Source organism: Megascapheus bottae, chromosome 13 (genome assembly GCF_031878675.1).
Source record: "Megascapheus bottae isolate mThoBot1 chromosome 13, mThoBot2.hap1, whole genome shotgun sequence".
NCBI classification, from domain to species: Eukaryota; Metazoa; Chordata; class Mammalia; order Rodentia; family Geomyidae; genus Megascapheus; species Megascapheus bottae.
This window is the reverse complement of record NC_143521.1, coordinates 38,474,552-38,492,066: the sequence shown is the minus strand read 5'-3', so window position 1 is coordinate 38,492,066 and position 17,515 is coordinate 38,474,552. Positions and strand designations below refer to the sequence as shown.

General features: G+C 40.7%; 1 protein-coding gene across 1 annotated transcript in view; it reads right to left on the bottom strand.

The window, feature by feature from the left end:
* The window catches only part of Rfc1 (replication factor C subunit 1), a 66,780-nt gene that overhangs the window by 18,133 nt on the left and 31,132 nt on the right, over window positions 1-17,515 (bottom strand). The window contains exons 8-12 of the mRNA XM_090343708.1: window positions 14,795-14,879; window positions 11,971-12,254; window positions 7,753-7,860; window positions 6,599-6,778; window positions 4,676-4,780 (exon numbers count right to left, since the gene is read on the bottom strand). Coding sequence (XP_090199834.1) covers window positions 4,676-4,780; window positions 6,599-6,778; window positions 7,753-7,860; window positions 11,971-12,254; window positions 14,795-14,879 — 762 coding nt within the window. The remainder of the gene's footprint in view (window positions 1-4,675; window positions 4,781-6,598; window positions 6,779-7,752; window positions 7,861-11,970; window positions 12,255-14,794; window positions 14,880-17,515) is intronic.

Sequence of the window (17,515 nt, the reverse complement as noted above, 5' to 3'; positions counted from 1 at the left end):
GTAATCCTAGCTACTCAGGAGACAGATCTGAGGACAGAGGTTCAAAGCCAGCCTAGGCATTAAAGAACATGAGACTCTTCTTATCTCCAATTAACCACCAGAAAACCAGAAGTGGCGTTGTACAGCTCCAGGGGTAGGGCAGTAGCCTTGAGCAGATGAGCTAAGGGACAGCGCCCAGGCCTAGAGTTCAATCTCCACAACCTACCCCCTAAAAAACAAATAAGAATATACTTTTTCTTTACGTAAGCACTCCAATTTCGTCTGAACAAAGGTTAATAAGAGGCTTTTGTTGTCGTTTCATGACTAATTACAAGTTAATGCCTGCACAAAAACTCACATTTAAATTTATATACCAAGGAGGAGACTGTTGGCTCACACCTGTAATTCTAGCTACTCAGAAGCCTGAGTTCAGATCTCATGGTACAAAGCCAGCCTGGGCAGGAAAATCTGTGAGACATATCCAATTAACTACAAGAAAACAAACAACTATTTGTTGCTAAAAATTGTAGAGCACTAGCCTTGAGCAAAAGAGTTCAGACATAGCCAGGCCTTAAGTTTAAGCCCCACAACCAATTTTTTAAAAATCATGGGCTAGAAATGTGGCTTAATGGTAGAGTACCTGCCTAGCATGCATGAAGCACTGGGTTCCATTCCTCAATAACAAACAGAAAAGGCCCAAAGCAGCCCTGTGGCTCAGGTAGTACCTAGGCCTCGAATTCAAGCCCCAGGACTGGCCCCAAAAAAAAAAAAAAAAAAAAATTAAATAAAAAAAAGAACACAGTAAATCTATTCATAGAAAATGTCTGAAATAAGCAAAATCCTAAGACTCAAGTGGTCACACCACTTAGCAAGGGTGAAGCCCTGAATTCAGATCCTACTATTTTAATAAGCAAACCAACCCTCAAAGCAGAAAGTAATGAGCAATGATTATGAGGGGACGGGGAGGAGGCATGCATAAGGAATGAGTAAAGGATTACTTTTGTTTGTTTGTTTTTTAGGGGAATAGAGGTTGTTGTGGGAATGGAACTCAAGTCCACCTAGGCCACAATTGAAGTCCTTTTGCTTTTAGTTTTTCAGGTAAGTTTTTTTTTTTTTTTTTTTTTTTTTGCCGGTCTGGGGGCTTGAACTCAGGGGGGACTGGACACTGTCTTTGAACACTTTTTGCTCAAGGCTAGTCCTCTATCACCTGAGCCACAGCGCCACTTCTGGCCTTTTCTGTGTATATGGTACTGAAGAAATCAAACCCAGGGCTTCATGTGTGCTAGGCAAGCATTCTACCACTAGGCTATGCTCCTGGCCCTCAGATAAGATCCTTTTTATCTTTTTTGGGCAGTAATGGGGTTTGGACTCTGGGTCTAGGGGCTGACCCTGAGCTTTTCAGCTCAAGGCTACCACCCTAACCCTTGAGCCACAGCCCTACTTTGTTTTCTAGGGATTAATTGGAGATAAAGAGTCTCTCATCTTTAGTGCCTGGGATGGCTCTGAACCTTGATCCTCAAATCTCAGCCTCCTGAGTAGCTAGGATTACAGGTGAGAACCACCACCCACATCTTATACTTCTGCCCACACAACCTCAGAGCTCATCTTATTTTTACTTTCCAAGTAGCTGGGATTGTAGGAATTTGCCACATATCAGGCAGGATTCTTAGAATGACAATGTTCTGAATGGCCTTGTGAATAAACTAAAATCATGACTTACAACTTTCCAAAGGGTAATTTTTTCTTTTCTGTGTCAGTGTTGAGGATGAACTCAGGGCCTGGACATTGTTACATACCTTTTTCACTCAAGGCTGGAAATCTACCCATGTGAGTCATCACAACTCTTTTTTTGTTTTGGGTTTTGTTTTTTTTTTGCTTTTTTGATGGTTAATTAAGAGCCTTAAAAACTTTTCTGCCTCCAGATGCCCTACTGCAGATGAATGGTTACAGAAAATGTGGTATATATACACAATGGAATTCTACATAGCCAACAGACAAGATAAAATAATGGCATTCGCAGGGAAGTGGATGGATCTAAAGTGAATCATGTTGAGTGAGACAAGTCAAGACCAAAGGAACAAAAGGCGCATGGTATCCTTAATATGTGGCTATTAAATCCAAAGAGTACAAGAGTGAGGACTCAATAACTGCATACCCAAAGCTATGGACACGTTAATGGAAATATAAACATAACTATATAGACATAAAAATCCATGACTCTATAGACATAATGTTTTATTTCATAAATTAATATGTTTCTATGACATACAAACCCTTAGCCTAATTTTGATTAAGTTCTAAATACTAAGTCCCAGTGATTGTAAATAGAGATTCCCTCCTTGAACACTTGTTTGTTAAACTTGTCATTTAAAATATGATGTAAAAATCAACATTAATAAATTCTCTAATAAAAAAAAAAGAAAAAAACTTTTCTGCCAAAGCAGTGCTCAAGCCTTACTCCTCAGATCTCAGGCTTCAGAGCGGCATGACCTAGATGGTTACAGATTCCACACCACCAACACATGGCTCAAAGGATTGTGTGTCTGTGTGTGTGTGTGTGTCTGTGTGTGTGTGTGCACGCGCACTCAAGACCTAGGCTCTGTCCTTGAGCTTTTTTGCTCAAAGCTAATGTTGTCACTTAAGCCACAGCTCCACTTCCAGCTTTTTTTTGTGGTTAATTGGGGATGAGTGGCCTTTCCTGCAACAGCTGGCTTCAAACCACAATCCACATATCTCAGCCTCCTGAGTAGCTAGGATTACCAGCATGAGCCACAGGCACCTGGCATTATACACACTCAATCAAGTAATTGAGCAAGACATATATATCAAAAACATATAATGCACTGAAGACAGGAGAAATCATCAAGCAAACTCAACTGAGATATTCTACGAGACAAATGACTAGCACTCATCACAAGTGAAGGGTCCTGAACACAACAAGGAAAAGCTAAAGAACTGTCATGAACTGGAGGCAGCACGGCCCAATGTGCTGTGGGTCCTAAAACATAATTAGGTAATGGAGAAAATGCTAAGCTCCACTAATATGTATAATTCAGTTTATAATTAACAGCATCAAGACTTACTTCTGGGCCTGGAGTCTGACCTAGTGGTAGAGTGCTTGCCTAGCATGCATGAAGACCAGGTTCAATTTCTCGGTACCACAGACATAGAAAAAACCAGAAGTGGTGCTGTAGCTCAAGTGGTAGAGCTCTAACCTTGAGAAAGCCCAAGGACTGCAATCAGGCCATGAGTTCAAGATCCAGGACTGTGGGGCAGGACTGTGGGGCAGGGAGGGGGGAGAATTGATGTCTCTTGTTTTTATAACTTTACTATGGCATGTGACCCCAATTATCCCCTAGGATTTTTCCAAGTAGAATAAACCAAGTGAACCACTTTGCCATTTTGATGACAATGCTGAGGATAGGCAGATATAAAATGTGGAATGAAAGCCAGGTACAGTGGTTCACACCTGTAATCCTAGCTACTCAGGAGGCTGAGATCTGAGAATCTCAGTTCAAAACCAGCCTCTGGAATAAAGAATGGGAGTTGGTGTTTTGTTTTTTTTTTTTTTTTGCCACTCCTGGGCTTGAGTCCAGGGGCTGAGCATTGTCCTTGGGTTTTCTCAAGGCTAGAGCTCTACAACTTGAACCACAGCCCCATTTCTGGCTTTTTTCTATGTGTGTGGTACTGAGGAATTGAACTCCAGTCTTCGTGCATTCTACCATTAGGTCAAACTCCTAACACGCCCCCCCTCCCCAGACTCATCTCCAATTAATCACTAGAAAACAGGAAGTGGGGCTGTGGTTGAGGAGTAGGGTGGTGCCTTGAGCTGAAGAGCTCAGGGACATTGCCCAGGCCCAGAGTTCAAGCCCCCTGTCCCACAAAACAACAACAACAAAAAAAAGGTGGCATGATTGAGTAGAATGCCAGAACATGATAGGATTCTGATAGCATTACAGTCTCTGAATCCACCAGCTCATAACAAGTTATTCAAAATAATGCTTTTTCTGTTTTCCTAAAACCAGCATAGGCTGGTTTCAGTTGCAGCTGGCAAAGTTCCAATGTAGTTCTAACTGAAGAATAATTTATCATGCTGATAAGCCTAACAGAATTCTTTAAAAAAACACTTCAGAATTAGTTAACATCCAAAGTAAAGTCAATGAAGAATAAGGAATATAAGGCATGTTTGGTACTTAAATATGTTGTAGTTAATAAACACTGTCCTCTCATTCTCATTTTTTTTTAAAAAAAAAAAAGCAGGGAAACACATCAAACAAGACATCCTAAATCAGAGTCCTCCAAGTCAAAAAACATAAGGTGAACTCATCTGTGGCAGAAGGGTGAATAATCTCTCAAGAAATGCCGACATGGCTGGGCATGATGTGGCTCACGCCTGCAATCCTAGCTACTCAGGAGGCCGAGATCTGAGGATCAACGTTCAAACCAGCCCTGGTACAAGAGGACCTAAGACTTATCTCCAATTAACCACCAGAAAATCAGAAGTGGCACTGTGGCTCAGTGGGTAGAGAGGTAGTCTTGAGATAAAGAGCTCAGGGACAGTCCCCAGGCCCAGAGTTCAAGCCCCATGACTCACCAAAAAAAAGAAAGAAATGGCAATGTGTCCACTCATGATACATCTCCATGAAATAAGTTTCCATATACCAACTGAAACAAATCCAGTCTACTGTATACAAACCTCAGCTTCCACAGCTATTTCATATTTGGACTTTTTGCCTGGCATAGTTCGAATCAAATTCAATAGGCCATCTTCATCAATAATTTTTGTCCCCAAAGCTGCTGCCTGTTGGTTCAAAATACACATCATCAAAACTATATCCTAATCATTTGTCTGTAATGAAAAAAGTTTGGGTTTAATGACAGATTAGGTAATGCTGGAATAAACACACACACGTGCATGTACACACACACACACATATACTAAAAAAGTTCCACTAAAAAGAAAGAATATGACTAGAGCTCCCTTAGACTGGTGGAGGCAGCAAAAGTATCACACTACTAGTGTTGTGGAGAGAAAAAAAAAGGGACAAGGCTACTAGGACTAGGACCTAAGTACAGTTCTTCCACATCTCTTAAGACTCAAATGGCAGACATTTCCTGCAACCTACTCCCCTATCCACAGGATTCTGATGAGCCTGGGTCTCCAAGTACTGAATTTAATCTTATGACTGGCCTAATGTGGGAAGTCCTGTTCCTTCTCCACCTCCTTGTAACACTGACTGCCTATGGGAGTCTGGCCAATGAGACATGGAATTCTGCAGCTGTTTCTAGGACAACAGTTAGGTAAGCCATAGCTATTGTGACACCTGCCAATGCTTCCTTTCCAGCTTGTAAGCCCAAGCCCAGAGCAAAATGCTAACAGAGGGAGGATGGGATTATCAGAACAACATTACTACGCTGCTGAGCCATTTCAGCAACTGTTTACCTCTGTAATCCTTCTTTAGTAAGGAAAGTAGTGGTGAATTCTTTTACTTAGAACTTGCTTAGAACTAAACACAACTGTAACCAACAAAACCTTTTGTAATTCTTCTTAGTATTCCCAACTAAAAAAAGACCTTAATGCAGTGACTTTCACCTGTAACTCCAGCTCCTTCAGAGCAGAAATTGGAAGCCTAGGCCCCACCTCAATCAGTAAGCCACACACGGTAGTGAGTGTACATGTTAGTGTCATCTCAGCTACGTAGAACACATATGTGGAATACCAGAGTCTAATACTGGCCCTAGGCGAAAATATTTGACCTTCTCTAAAAATTAACTAAAAAGTTGGACAGGCACGGTGGCTCATGCCTGCAATCCTAGCTATTCAAGAGGCTGAGATCTGAGGGTTCTGGTTCAAAGCCAATCAGGGCACTAAAGACAGTGAGATTCCTGAATCCAATTAATCACTAGAAAAGGGAAGTGGGGCTGTCGCTTAAGGGGTAGGGCAATAGCCTTGAGCTGAAGAGCTCAGGGAGAGCAGCCAGGCCCAGAGTCCAAGCCCCACAATGAAAGGAAAGAAGGAGGGAGGGAGGGAGGGAGGGAGGGAGGGAGGGAGGGAGGGAGGGAGGGAAAGAAAGAAAGAAAGAAAGAAAGAAAGAAAGAAAGAAAGAAAGGAGAAAAAGAAAAAGAAAAAAAAAGGCCAGGAGTTTGGCCTAGTGGTAGATTGTTTGCCTGGCATGCACAAAGACCCGGATTCGATTCCTTGGTACCACATACATAGAAAAAAGCCAGAAATGGTGCTGAGGCTCAAGTGGTAGAGCTCTAGCCTTGAAAAAGTCCAAGGACAGTGCTCAGGGCCATACTGGCAAAAAAAGAAAAAAAAAGAGAAAAAAAAGTCCTGGGAGTATAGTTCACGTGGTAGAATGTCCACTTAGCAAGCATGAGGCCCTTAGTTTGAACTGTGTACAATAAATTAATAAAACATGGAATATATAATAGAATACAGAACTAGAAGAAAAATAAATTTGTGTTAAACTAAAAAGTCAAGATAAATTCCATAGGAACTGTGTTTCTAGGAACACCCTGGGGTTTATGTGGTATGTAAAGATTGATGTGAGACAAAACATTTTCCCTTCACTATCCAGTTAACTCTCTAAGCAGCTGTCACTGAATGGAGACCCACCTTGTCACTCTTGGACTGTCCACTATCACGACCCATGACAAGGTAGTTGGTTTTCTTGCTGACATTTCCTGTTACTTTTCCCCCATAACGTTCAATTAGAGACTTGGCTTCATCTCGTTCAATAGATTCCAGGACTCCTGTGATTACAAATATAAGGCCTTCCAAGCAGTTTTCTGCTCCCTGAAAACCAGAATGTTCAAACAGGGTAGAAATTACATGGTAGCATTCCAAACAAATATTTGGCACCAAAACTACAACAACTGATTTTTCTCATCTGACATCATAAATAACATCAGCATGAAACACTGGCTGGAAATTGACAGGAAATAAGCAGAACCTGAAACTAAACCGTGAGAACATCTTATGTAGCTAACATTTAATAAACATATAAGGAGCAACAAGAAATATACACCAACTGTGAAATATATACCAATTGTGTTGGCAAAACTTATTATAACTACCCAAACTATTTTTTTTCCACCAGTCCTGGGGACTGAATTCAGGGTCTGAGTACTGACTGCCTTTGGGCTTTCCTCAAGGCTAGTGCTCTACCACTTGAGCCACAGCACCACTTCCAGCTTTTTTTACATATGCAGTACCAAGGAATCGAACCCAGGTCTTTGTTCATGCTAGGCAAGCACTCTACACCCGGCCAAAGTCCCAGGCAAGGCAAAGATCTTGATTGGAAAGATAACCCATCATTTAAGGAACATTGCTCACGACAATATGGTCACACTTTTGCATTTTTACAAAAGACCAATGAAAATGAAAATTATACATGGTAGAACTGAGTAGAACTAAAATGAACACAGGCTTTAAACAGGCTAAAGAAAGGCAAAAGGCTGCTCAAACGCAGGCTCAATCATCCCCATTCTTAAGTGCCAAAAAAGAAATAGAAATGGATTCATACCTTGAATGGAAAAAAGGTTGACAATGTTCTATTTTCAAGTCTCTATTATCACAAACCCCAATCACTTGTCTCCTGAGTAAGCTAAGGTTCTGAACATCTTATTTATCCTAAGAAAGCAATAATTCATAAGGTGCATAATCATTCCTAATTCTGTTATCATTTCTTATGTGATAAGCACAGTGCATACAGCCTGGACAAAGAGGAGAGGTGCTCACAGACTGGCATGCCCTCTTACAGCTCTTACCTTTGGTATTTCTTTGGAGCCCAGAGCTTTGGGACCTTCTCTATTTAAGTAACTTCGATAAGCTTGATAATTAGTGCGTTTCTTTTCTAAATCTTCGGGACTTACAGACTTTGGAAGAGGGAAAGAAAAATGAAAAGTGTCATATCAAAATCATGTCAAATTAAAAATACATTCCTAGAAACAATACACATAAAACATCCCTGTATCAGCTCTTCTCAAAGCTTCCCACATCAGTGCAGATGAGAGGAATAAGTCCACTTCCAGCACCAAGTAAAGAAATGGAGGCCAGGCCCAGTGGCCCATCCTGTAATCTAGCTACTCAGGAGGCTGAGATCTGAGGGTCATTGTTCAAAGCCAGCCAGGCAGAAAAGGACCTGAGTCTCTTATCTCCAATTAACCTCTAGAAAACGGGGAAGTGGAGCTTAGCTCAAGGCTAGGGCAGTAGCATTTAGTTGAAGAGCTCGGGGACAGCACCCAGGCCAAGTTCAAGCCCCATGACCCACTAAGATAAATAAATAAATAAAAGAAAGAAATGGAGATTGGCTTTTTGTTTGTTCGTTCTTTGCCAGTCCTGGCACTTGAACTCAGGGCCTGAGCACTGTCCTTGGGCTTTTCTCAAGGCTAGAGCTCTACCACTTGACCTTAGCACCACTTCCAGCTTTTTTTTCTATGTATGTGGTATCAAGGAATCAAACCAGGTCTTTGCATGTGCTAGGCAAGCACTCTACCACTAGGCCAAACTCCCAGCCCTAGAAATTACTTTATTTTAAAAATTCATAGGAAGCCAGGTGCAGTGACTCACATCTGTGATCCTAGCTATTCAGGAGGCTGAGATCTGAGGATTGTGGTTCCAAGCCAGCCCAGGTACTAAAGTCCATGAAACTCTTATCTACAATTATCCACTAGAAAACAGCCTCACGGGAAATGGGGGTATGGCTCAAGGGTAGGGAGTAGCCTTGAGCTAAAGAGCACAGGGATAAGACCCAGGCTCAGAGATCAAGCCCCATGAACAACAACAACAAAATTCACAGGAATTTTAAATTTTATCCCTGATTACCTAAGAAGATACCTGATGTTTGCTATAGCCTAAAACTACCCCTGAACCTATCCTACATTCCCTAAAGATGTAAGCCCATAAATTAAAGGCTTCCCTCAGTTGGACAGCCAGCCAGCTCAGGTAAGGGGACGTCTTTATTCTATAGCAGACAAGTTCTGTGTGTTACACTCACCTTCCTGTGCTTAATCTCACCCATTTTCATTCTCCCATTTTCTGAGTCAGCCTGGGAAACTATTCAAGCTACATACTCTTGTGCCCACTTCTAGGTTTCTGATTCAAAGATACATGGGATAGCTAGGGGGAAAGCCCAAATAATTCTGATTTACGAACTACTACAAGGGCTGAGAGCATGGCCTAGTGGTAGCATGCTTGCCTAGAATGCACAAAGCCCTGGGTTTGATTCCCCCATACCACATAAAGACAAAAAGCTAGAAGAGGCACTGTGGCTCAAGTGGCAGAGTGTTAGCACTAAGCAAAAAGTGTCCAAGGACAGTACCTAGGCCCTGAGTTCAAGACCCAGAACTGGAAACAAAACAAAACAAAACACTACAAGATGATCTGTACTGTTTTTCCACTTTCTTCCCCTTTCCCCCATCCTCTACTATTGGAGTTTGAACTCTGGGCCTGGGCTCTATCCTTTGGGTTTTTGTGCTCAAAGCTAGCATTCTACCATTTCAGACATAGCCCTACTTCCGGCTTTTGTGGTTAATTGGAGATGACAGTCTCACAGACTTTCCTGCACTGGCTTCAAATCCCAATCCTCAAATCTGAGCCACCAGCACCTAGCTTATTTTTATTATTAACTCCCTTAGAGAATTCCACGTTAATAACATAATCAATTAAACGTTAAATTAATCTGCTAACATGAGACTCCACCCCTACTTTGTAACAGTGGCTCTCACAAACTGCTCTACATTCAAACCATGCAAGCTTATTCAAATATAGCTCCCAAACTAGGAGACAGCAAGAAAACAGCTGACACTGTCCAAAAATAAGTATCCTTATCAGGATGGGCACCAGTGGCTCACGCCTGTAATTCTAGCTACTCAGGAGGCTGAGATCCTTATGAGGATCATAGTCGAAAGCCAGCCAGGCAGGAAAAAGTCCATGACTCTTATCTACAATTAGCCACCAGAAAACTAAAAGTGAAGCTGCAGCTTAAAGTGGTACAGCACTAGCCTTGAGTGAAATGTACTCATTACCTGATCAATGCATACTATTTGCATATCACTTTTTTTTGGGGGGGGGGGTGTCATTGGACTTGAACTCTGGGCCTGGGCACTGTCCTTAGGTTTTCCTCAAGGCTAGCACTCTACCACTTGAGCCACAACACCACTTCCAGCTTTTTCTGTGTATGTGATACCAAGGAATCGAAGCCAAGGCTTCATGCATGCTTGGCAAGCATCTATCGTCAAGGCAACACTCCTGGCCCAAATATACCCAATTTTAAAAATCACTTTAAAACACACCGATTTACTATTTGACTAAGATCAATTAAATTTACAAGATTTTTCTTTTTCAAGACAAGATGTAGGTGGTCTAGACTAGCCTTGAACTTGACACATAGCTCAGGCTGGCTTCAAACTCAATTCTCCTGCCTCTGTCTCCAGATTGCTGAGATTAGCAGTGTACCACAGTACTCAGCTAAACTTCCGTGGTTTTGATGTTTCTCAAACTACTTATATACAAATTTTCTGAATTATTTTTATTCTAATAGAAAATACTGTAAAGATCAACAGCACCATTAAAAAATTTTGCTTCCCAGAAAGCCATCCTCTATAAACTGAACATATTTAATGTGCCGGAAGAAAAACATTCAGTTAAGTATTTAGTGAAGAAAAATCTGAGACCAAAAAGTTAACTGTTCCTTAAAGCAGATTTATGAGCACTGCCCATAACAATAACATTTCAAAATCATCACCATTTCAAGGTTCAGCACTAAAAAATAATGGTAATAAACAGTTGAAATAGACAATATTCTGTTTTCAATATTAAGTGCCTAAGAGGCATGAAAGAATAAATTGCTCATTATGAAACTAAAGTGGTTCAAAACGAGAGATTCATAAAGACTTCTGAAAGCTATATGAAAATAAAACTTAAAAAACATCCAGTATTTCACCATTTTTCCTCTGAAAATGATTTGGGTATCTAACCATTGTTGTTATATAATACCAAAAATAAATTCAAAAGAAATCTAAATAGCAATTATTGTAAGAGTGAAAGATAAAGTTTACACAGCACCATGTTTCACGCCATGATGTAACTGGTTTCACATTTAGCAAAAACATTCAGTTCTCCTTGAGTACTGTTGTCATCCCTACCCTGCAAGTAAGGAACAACACAGAAGGGAGAAATCATACTCAAGGTTCCTGACTGTTGGCCAGGAGTTTGGCCTAGTGGTAAGAGTGCTTGCCTAGCATGCACGCAGACCCGGGTTCGATTCCTTGGTACCACATACATAGCAAAAAGCCGGAAGTGGTGCTGAGGCTCACGTGGTAGAGTTCTAGCCTTGAGAAAGTCCAAGGACAGTGCTCAGGCCCTGAGCCCAAGCCCATGACTGGCAAAAAAAAAAAAAAAAAGATTCCTGACTGCTCAACTGCAGAGCTATGGTTCGAAATGAGCCCCACAGTCTGCTTGGAGCTATTACATCATACCATTATTGTCTTCAACGGGATTCAAGTTCAAGACTGGTTCTGTTACTCACTTATTACCTGGTAAATTTGGCAAAAGTTATTTAAACTCCTTCAGCTCGTTCCTTATCTTTATAACTGACTTCAGTAATAAAAATAAATATCTCAAAGGTTTTATGAAAATTATGAGATACCATGCATTAGTACAATATCTGACACACAAAAACAACTGACTAGTTTACTTCACTAATACTCTATATCCTGTAGCAACTTTAAATAATATACTATCTTCTGGGACTTGCTTAGTTTGTGAGGTATTAGTATTCTACCATTAAGCCTACACCCCTTAACCTAAAATAACATTTGCTTTTTGTGTACTATTAGGGTCTGAACACAGGGCCTCTGGCTTGCTATGCAATCTTTCAATAATATCTTCAAAGAACCATAGTAAAGCAGGAAATTTTAAATAAAATTTGAAAACAAACTGACACCAACACACAGCCCCAAAACATATTCTGAGATAGTTCCTACCTCTTTTTTAGCTGGAGAACTTTTGGTTTTTTGAGGAGTTTTTTTCTCTCCTTTCAATTCAATAGCACTTTCTTTTCTTTTTGAGGCCACAGACTCTGATTTTTCAGAACGCTCTTCTTTTATTTGCGTAAGTGCTAGCTTAGAACTGGTTTTTGGAGAAAAGGAATCTCCTGTTTTGTGAGCTGGTGACTTGGAATGTTGCTGAGATCCCTTTGCACTTTCACACTTTGTTTGCTTATTGGGACTGAAGCTCTTTCTCTCACTTGACAATTGTTCTGTTTTTACTAGGAACAAAAGATATGGTTGCTGTTTGTAGAAAATGATACTCAGTATCAACTTTCTTCTTTCATTGTTCAACTAAGTAACCTTATAAAAACAGTTTAATATAATTTCTAAACATACTTTCGTTTTTTTATACAGAACATTTATTTAATTTATTTATTTTGTGGGTCATGGGGCTAGTACTCGGCCTAGACACTGGCCCTGAGCTCTTCAGCTCAAGGCTACCACCCTACCCTTGAGCCAAACCCCACTTCCCAGTTTTCTATAGGTTAATTGGAGATAAAGAGTCTCAGGTCCTTTTGTGCCAAGGCAGGCTTTGAACCTTGATCCTCAGATCTCAGCCTCCTGAGTAGCTAGGATTACAAACGTGAGCCACCGCCGGCTCAGAACATTTATTTTTTTAAGCATTTGTATAATCCTTTGTGCAACCACATCAAATTAAGAGATCTGTCACTTTAAATGTAAGCTGTTTGTTTATTGATACAATACTATAATAACATTTTAAAGAAATAGATTCCATTTAAGTTAGGCTCTAAAATGTACAAAAAGACTTGACTAGAATATATTATATAAATATTCTGTGTTCAGGGACCAAGAGTATGACCTAGTGGTAGAGTGCTTGCCTAGATTTCATGAAGCCCTGAGTTTGATTCCTTCGTACCACATACCCAGAAAAGGCCAGACGTTGTTGTGTTGTGGCTCAAGTGGTAGAGAGCTAGCCTTGAGAAAGTCCAAGGAAAGAACTCAGGCTCTAAGTTCAAGCTCCAGGACTTGCAAAACACAAATACATAAATACATAAATAAATAAATTCTGTGTTCGTAATATAGCTTGAAAACCCCAAATCCTGAGGTGTCAAGACTAAAAGGTAAGCCGGGCACCAGTGACTCACACCTGTAACCCTAGCTACTCAGGAGGCTGAGATCTGAGAATTGTGGTTCAAAGTCAGCCCGGGCACGAAAGTCTGTGAGACTCTTATCTCTAATTAACCACTAGAAAACTGGAAATGACACTGTGGCTCACGAGGTAGGACAGTAGCCTTGAGGTGAAAAGCTCAAGGACAGCACCCAGGCACAGAGTTCAAGCCTCAAGACCAACAACAATAACAAGACTAAAAGGTACTACAAAAACAGATCTACTTATAGGATTAAAACTATCTAGCCAGGCATGGCGATGCACACTTGTAATCTCAGAATTTGGGTGACTCAGGCAGGAGAAATCCAAGTTTCAGGCCAGCTTGGGCTATATATTGCACTCAAATCCAGCCTAAGATACAAAGTAAAAATCTGTGTCAAAATAAAAAAGAACAGAGGTTCTAAATTCTTGAATTCAACCAAAAATGATTGGAAAATACTTTATTTCAGTACAAGGCATATACAGGCCTTTTTATTATTCTCTAAACAATATGTAACTACTTTGTATTAGATACTATACATTGTCTAGAAACCAACTATACAGGTTATCGTCATGAGTTCTATGTCACTCAAATAAAAGACTTTAGAATCCCCAGACTTTAGTATCTACAGGGGTCCTGAGACCAATCCTTTACAATGGGAAACCACTGTCCTAGTGAGTGGTTTGGTATCAGAATCATTAAAGGATAATCTGAAACACATTCAGCAGAAGAGCTACAGGTACCCTGAACAACTATGGGACACTAACATGAAAGGCTCACAGACTTAGTTCTTTGTCTTCATATACTGAAATTATGCTGCAATATACTTGGAAATTAATAGGAAGCCAAAGGTACCATAATGTACATTTAGCAAACAAAAGACACTCTCCACCAGTAAGTATCCAAATAGCTTTGTAAGTATACATGGTCACCAACTCATCACAGCTCAAGTAACAATTTTTCAACTTAAGAGTTGTCCAAAAGCAATACTTGCTCAGGGAATTCTACATTTTGATCTTTCCTTCCATATGCAATATGCAGCATGGTGCACACTCACCAGACTGGCAGTGAGACTATAGTGCACAGCCTTGCTAAGATAGAAAACTGTATTAAATGCACTTCCACTTATACAACTGCCAACCTATGATGATTTTTTTGTTTGTGGGGGCCAGTCCTGGGCTTGATCTCAGGGCCTGAGCACTGTCCTTAAACTTTCTCAAAGCTAGACCTCTACCACTTAAGCCACAGTATCACTTCCAGCTTTTTCTATAGGTACCAAGGAATTGAACAAGGGTCTTCATGCATGCTAGGCAAGCACTCTACCAGGCCAAACTCCCAGCCCTTATGATGTTTATTTACTAAGATGTTAACTGCATTGTATGTCTAGGAACATCTGTAGTACAACATGCTCTAAAAGTTCTATGTAATAGTATCTATTTAACTACACAGTTGTGAACAGAATAAACAATTTTATCAAGAATTATCTTCTAAAATATGACATAGAAGCTATAGAAATAAAGACAGGATTGAAAAGAGAAATAACAGATAGTATAATAAAAAATAAATTTCACAATTTAAATCCTACCCAAAAAAGGAATTTTCTTCTATAAAAACAAGTACTCTTTCTTACTTTTTCCTGCAAGTCTTACCTGTATGAGGATATGTATGTTTTTCTGCTTTATTTAAATTGGCTTGGACAGATGAAAATGTCTCTACTTCTGATACCTTCCGAGCCTAAACAAATTTAAAAAGAACAAACATGACAATAGGAAAACTCTTGATTGCAAAACCTGTTAAAATATATATATATATATTTTTTTGCCATTTCTGGAGCTTGAACTCACGGCCTGAGCACTGTTCTTGGGCTTTCTCAAGGCTAGCACTCTATCACTTGAGCTTCAGCACCACTTCCAGCTTTTTTTTTTATGTCTGTGGTATGAGGAATTGAACCCTGATCCTCGTGCATTCTAGGTAAACATTCTACCACTAGGCCAAATTTCTGGCTCCTAAAATAGAAATTTTAAGTCAAGGGCTATCTTCGAAATTAGCAATGCATTACAACGAACTATACTTATTACTCCACAAAGTTTTTGAAGCAACTTAAGCTTATTTTATTTGATTTCACAGATGAAGAAATAGACAAAAGATTTTAAAACTATATCTATAGAACATAATCTCATTTCATTCCAACCTCTCAAACTGAAATGGAAACCATATTTCTGCTCTTACACCTCAAACTGTGACTACTGTACAGTTAAAAACTGAAATCAGACAGGTACAGGTGGCTCACGCCTATAGTCATAGCTACTCAGATATGAAGATCATGGTTCAAGACCAGCCCTGGAACGAAAAGTCAGTCCATGAGACTCTTACCTCCAATTAACCACTAGTCTTGAAGGCTAGCCCAGGCCCAGAGTTCAAGCCCCACAACTTTGGGGGGAAGAGGGGAGAGAAAAACACATGAAATCTAAATGAGGGGACTGGGAGTTTGGTCTAGTGGTAGAATGCTTGCCTAACATTCATGAAGACCTGGGTTCGATTCCTCAGCACCACATACATGAAGAAAAGCCAGAAGTGGTCCTGTGGGTCAAGTAGTAGAGCTCCAGCCTTGGGAAACCCCAAGGACAGTGCTCAGGTCTTGAGCCTGAGCCCAGGACTGGCAAAATGAAATAACGAGAGAGAGAGAGAGAGAGAGAGAGAGAGAGAGAGAGAGAGAGAGACAGAGAGAGAGACAGAGACAGAGAGACAGAGAGACAGAGAGACAGAGACAGAGGGAGGGAGGGAGGGAGAGAGGGAGGGAGGGGGAGGAGGGAGGGGGAGGGGGGAGGAGGGAGGGAAGGAGGGAAGGAGGGAAGGAGGGAAGGAGGGGGGAAGAAAAATAAAAGAATTTCTTCAAAAGAAAAAAAGCATAGCATCGGTCCAGTGATTCCTCAAAATTCTATTTTATAGAGACCACCAACAGAAGTATATGACAGTATCTAGTATTGGAATTTTAAATGTGAATACATGAAGATGAAGTCAAGCTTCCAAATAACAAAGTTCCACATACTCCCTACTATCTTATACTTTCCTGCACAGTCCTGGCCCCTGAAAATGTACTTCCACTTCAAAGAAGTAAAATCCTGCAGCGCCTGCTGCATTAGGGATAAACGGGAGCAGCCTGCCTGCCTGCTTGCTTCCCAGATTTTTGGCTGATGGTGCACCCTTCTGCAGAAGTAAAAAGTAAAATCTTTTTAAACAATCAGATATTTATTGATACAAATAATTATCATGACAGAATGTGACTCATCAGAAATTAAATTTACTGGAGATCAAGTGCTTTCTTGGTCTTGGAGGGAAACGAATAGTAATGGGCTCTGCACTTACTAAGCAGTGCTCTATCACTTGAGTTATGCCTCCAGTGAAGATCAATGCTTCTTAAAAAAACAAAACAAGGGGCTGGGAGTTTGGCCTAGTGGTAGAGTGCTTGCCTAGCATGCACAAAGACCTGGGCTTGATTCCTCGGTACCACATACATAGAAAAAAAAGCCAGAAGTGGTGCTGAGGCTCAGGTGGTAGAGCTCTAGCCTTGAGAAAGTCCCCTGAGCTCAAGCCCAGGACTGGCAAAAAAAAAAAAAAAATCTAACAGCCCAGGTACTTACAGGGCTAAGGCAGGGGGCTAAGGCAGGAAGATTGAGAGTTCAAAGTCAGTTTGGGCAATAAAGCATTTTTGTGCTTTTTTTAATTAAGTATTTTCTTATCATTATAAAGATGATGCCCAGGGGTGGGGAGTTTGGCCTAGTGGTAGAGTGCTTGCTGAGCATGCACAAAGGCCTGGGCTGGATTCCTCGGTACCACATACATTAAAAAAAAAAAAAAAAAAAAAAAAAAAAAAGCCATGCCAGGCGCAGTGGCTCATGCCTGGAATCCTAGCTACTCAGGAGGCTGAGATCTGAGGATCAAGGTGCAAAGCCAGCCCAGGGACAAAAGGACCTGAGACTCTAATCTCCCATTAACCTCTAGAAAATGGGAAGTAGGGCTTGGTTCCAGGGTAGGACATTAGCCTTGAGCAGAAGAGCTCAGGGACAGCACCAAGGGGGAGTTCAAGCCCCATGACCCATCAAAAAAAAAAAAAAAATCAGCCCGGCACCAGTAGCTTATGCTACTCAGGAACCTGAGATCCTAGGATCAGTTCAAAGCCAACCCAGACAGTAAAGCCTATAAAGCCGTATCTCTAATACATCACTCAAGTAAGTGAAGCTGTAGTTCATATAATAAAGTGCTGGCCTTGACTAAAAAGAAGCTCAGGGACAGTGCCCAGACCTTGAGTTCAAGCCCTAGGACTGGACAAAACAAAAAACAAAACAAAACAAAAAAACAATGACTAGTAA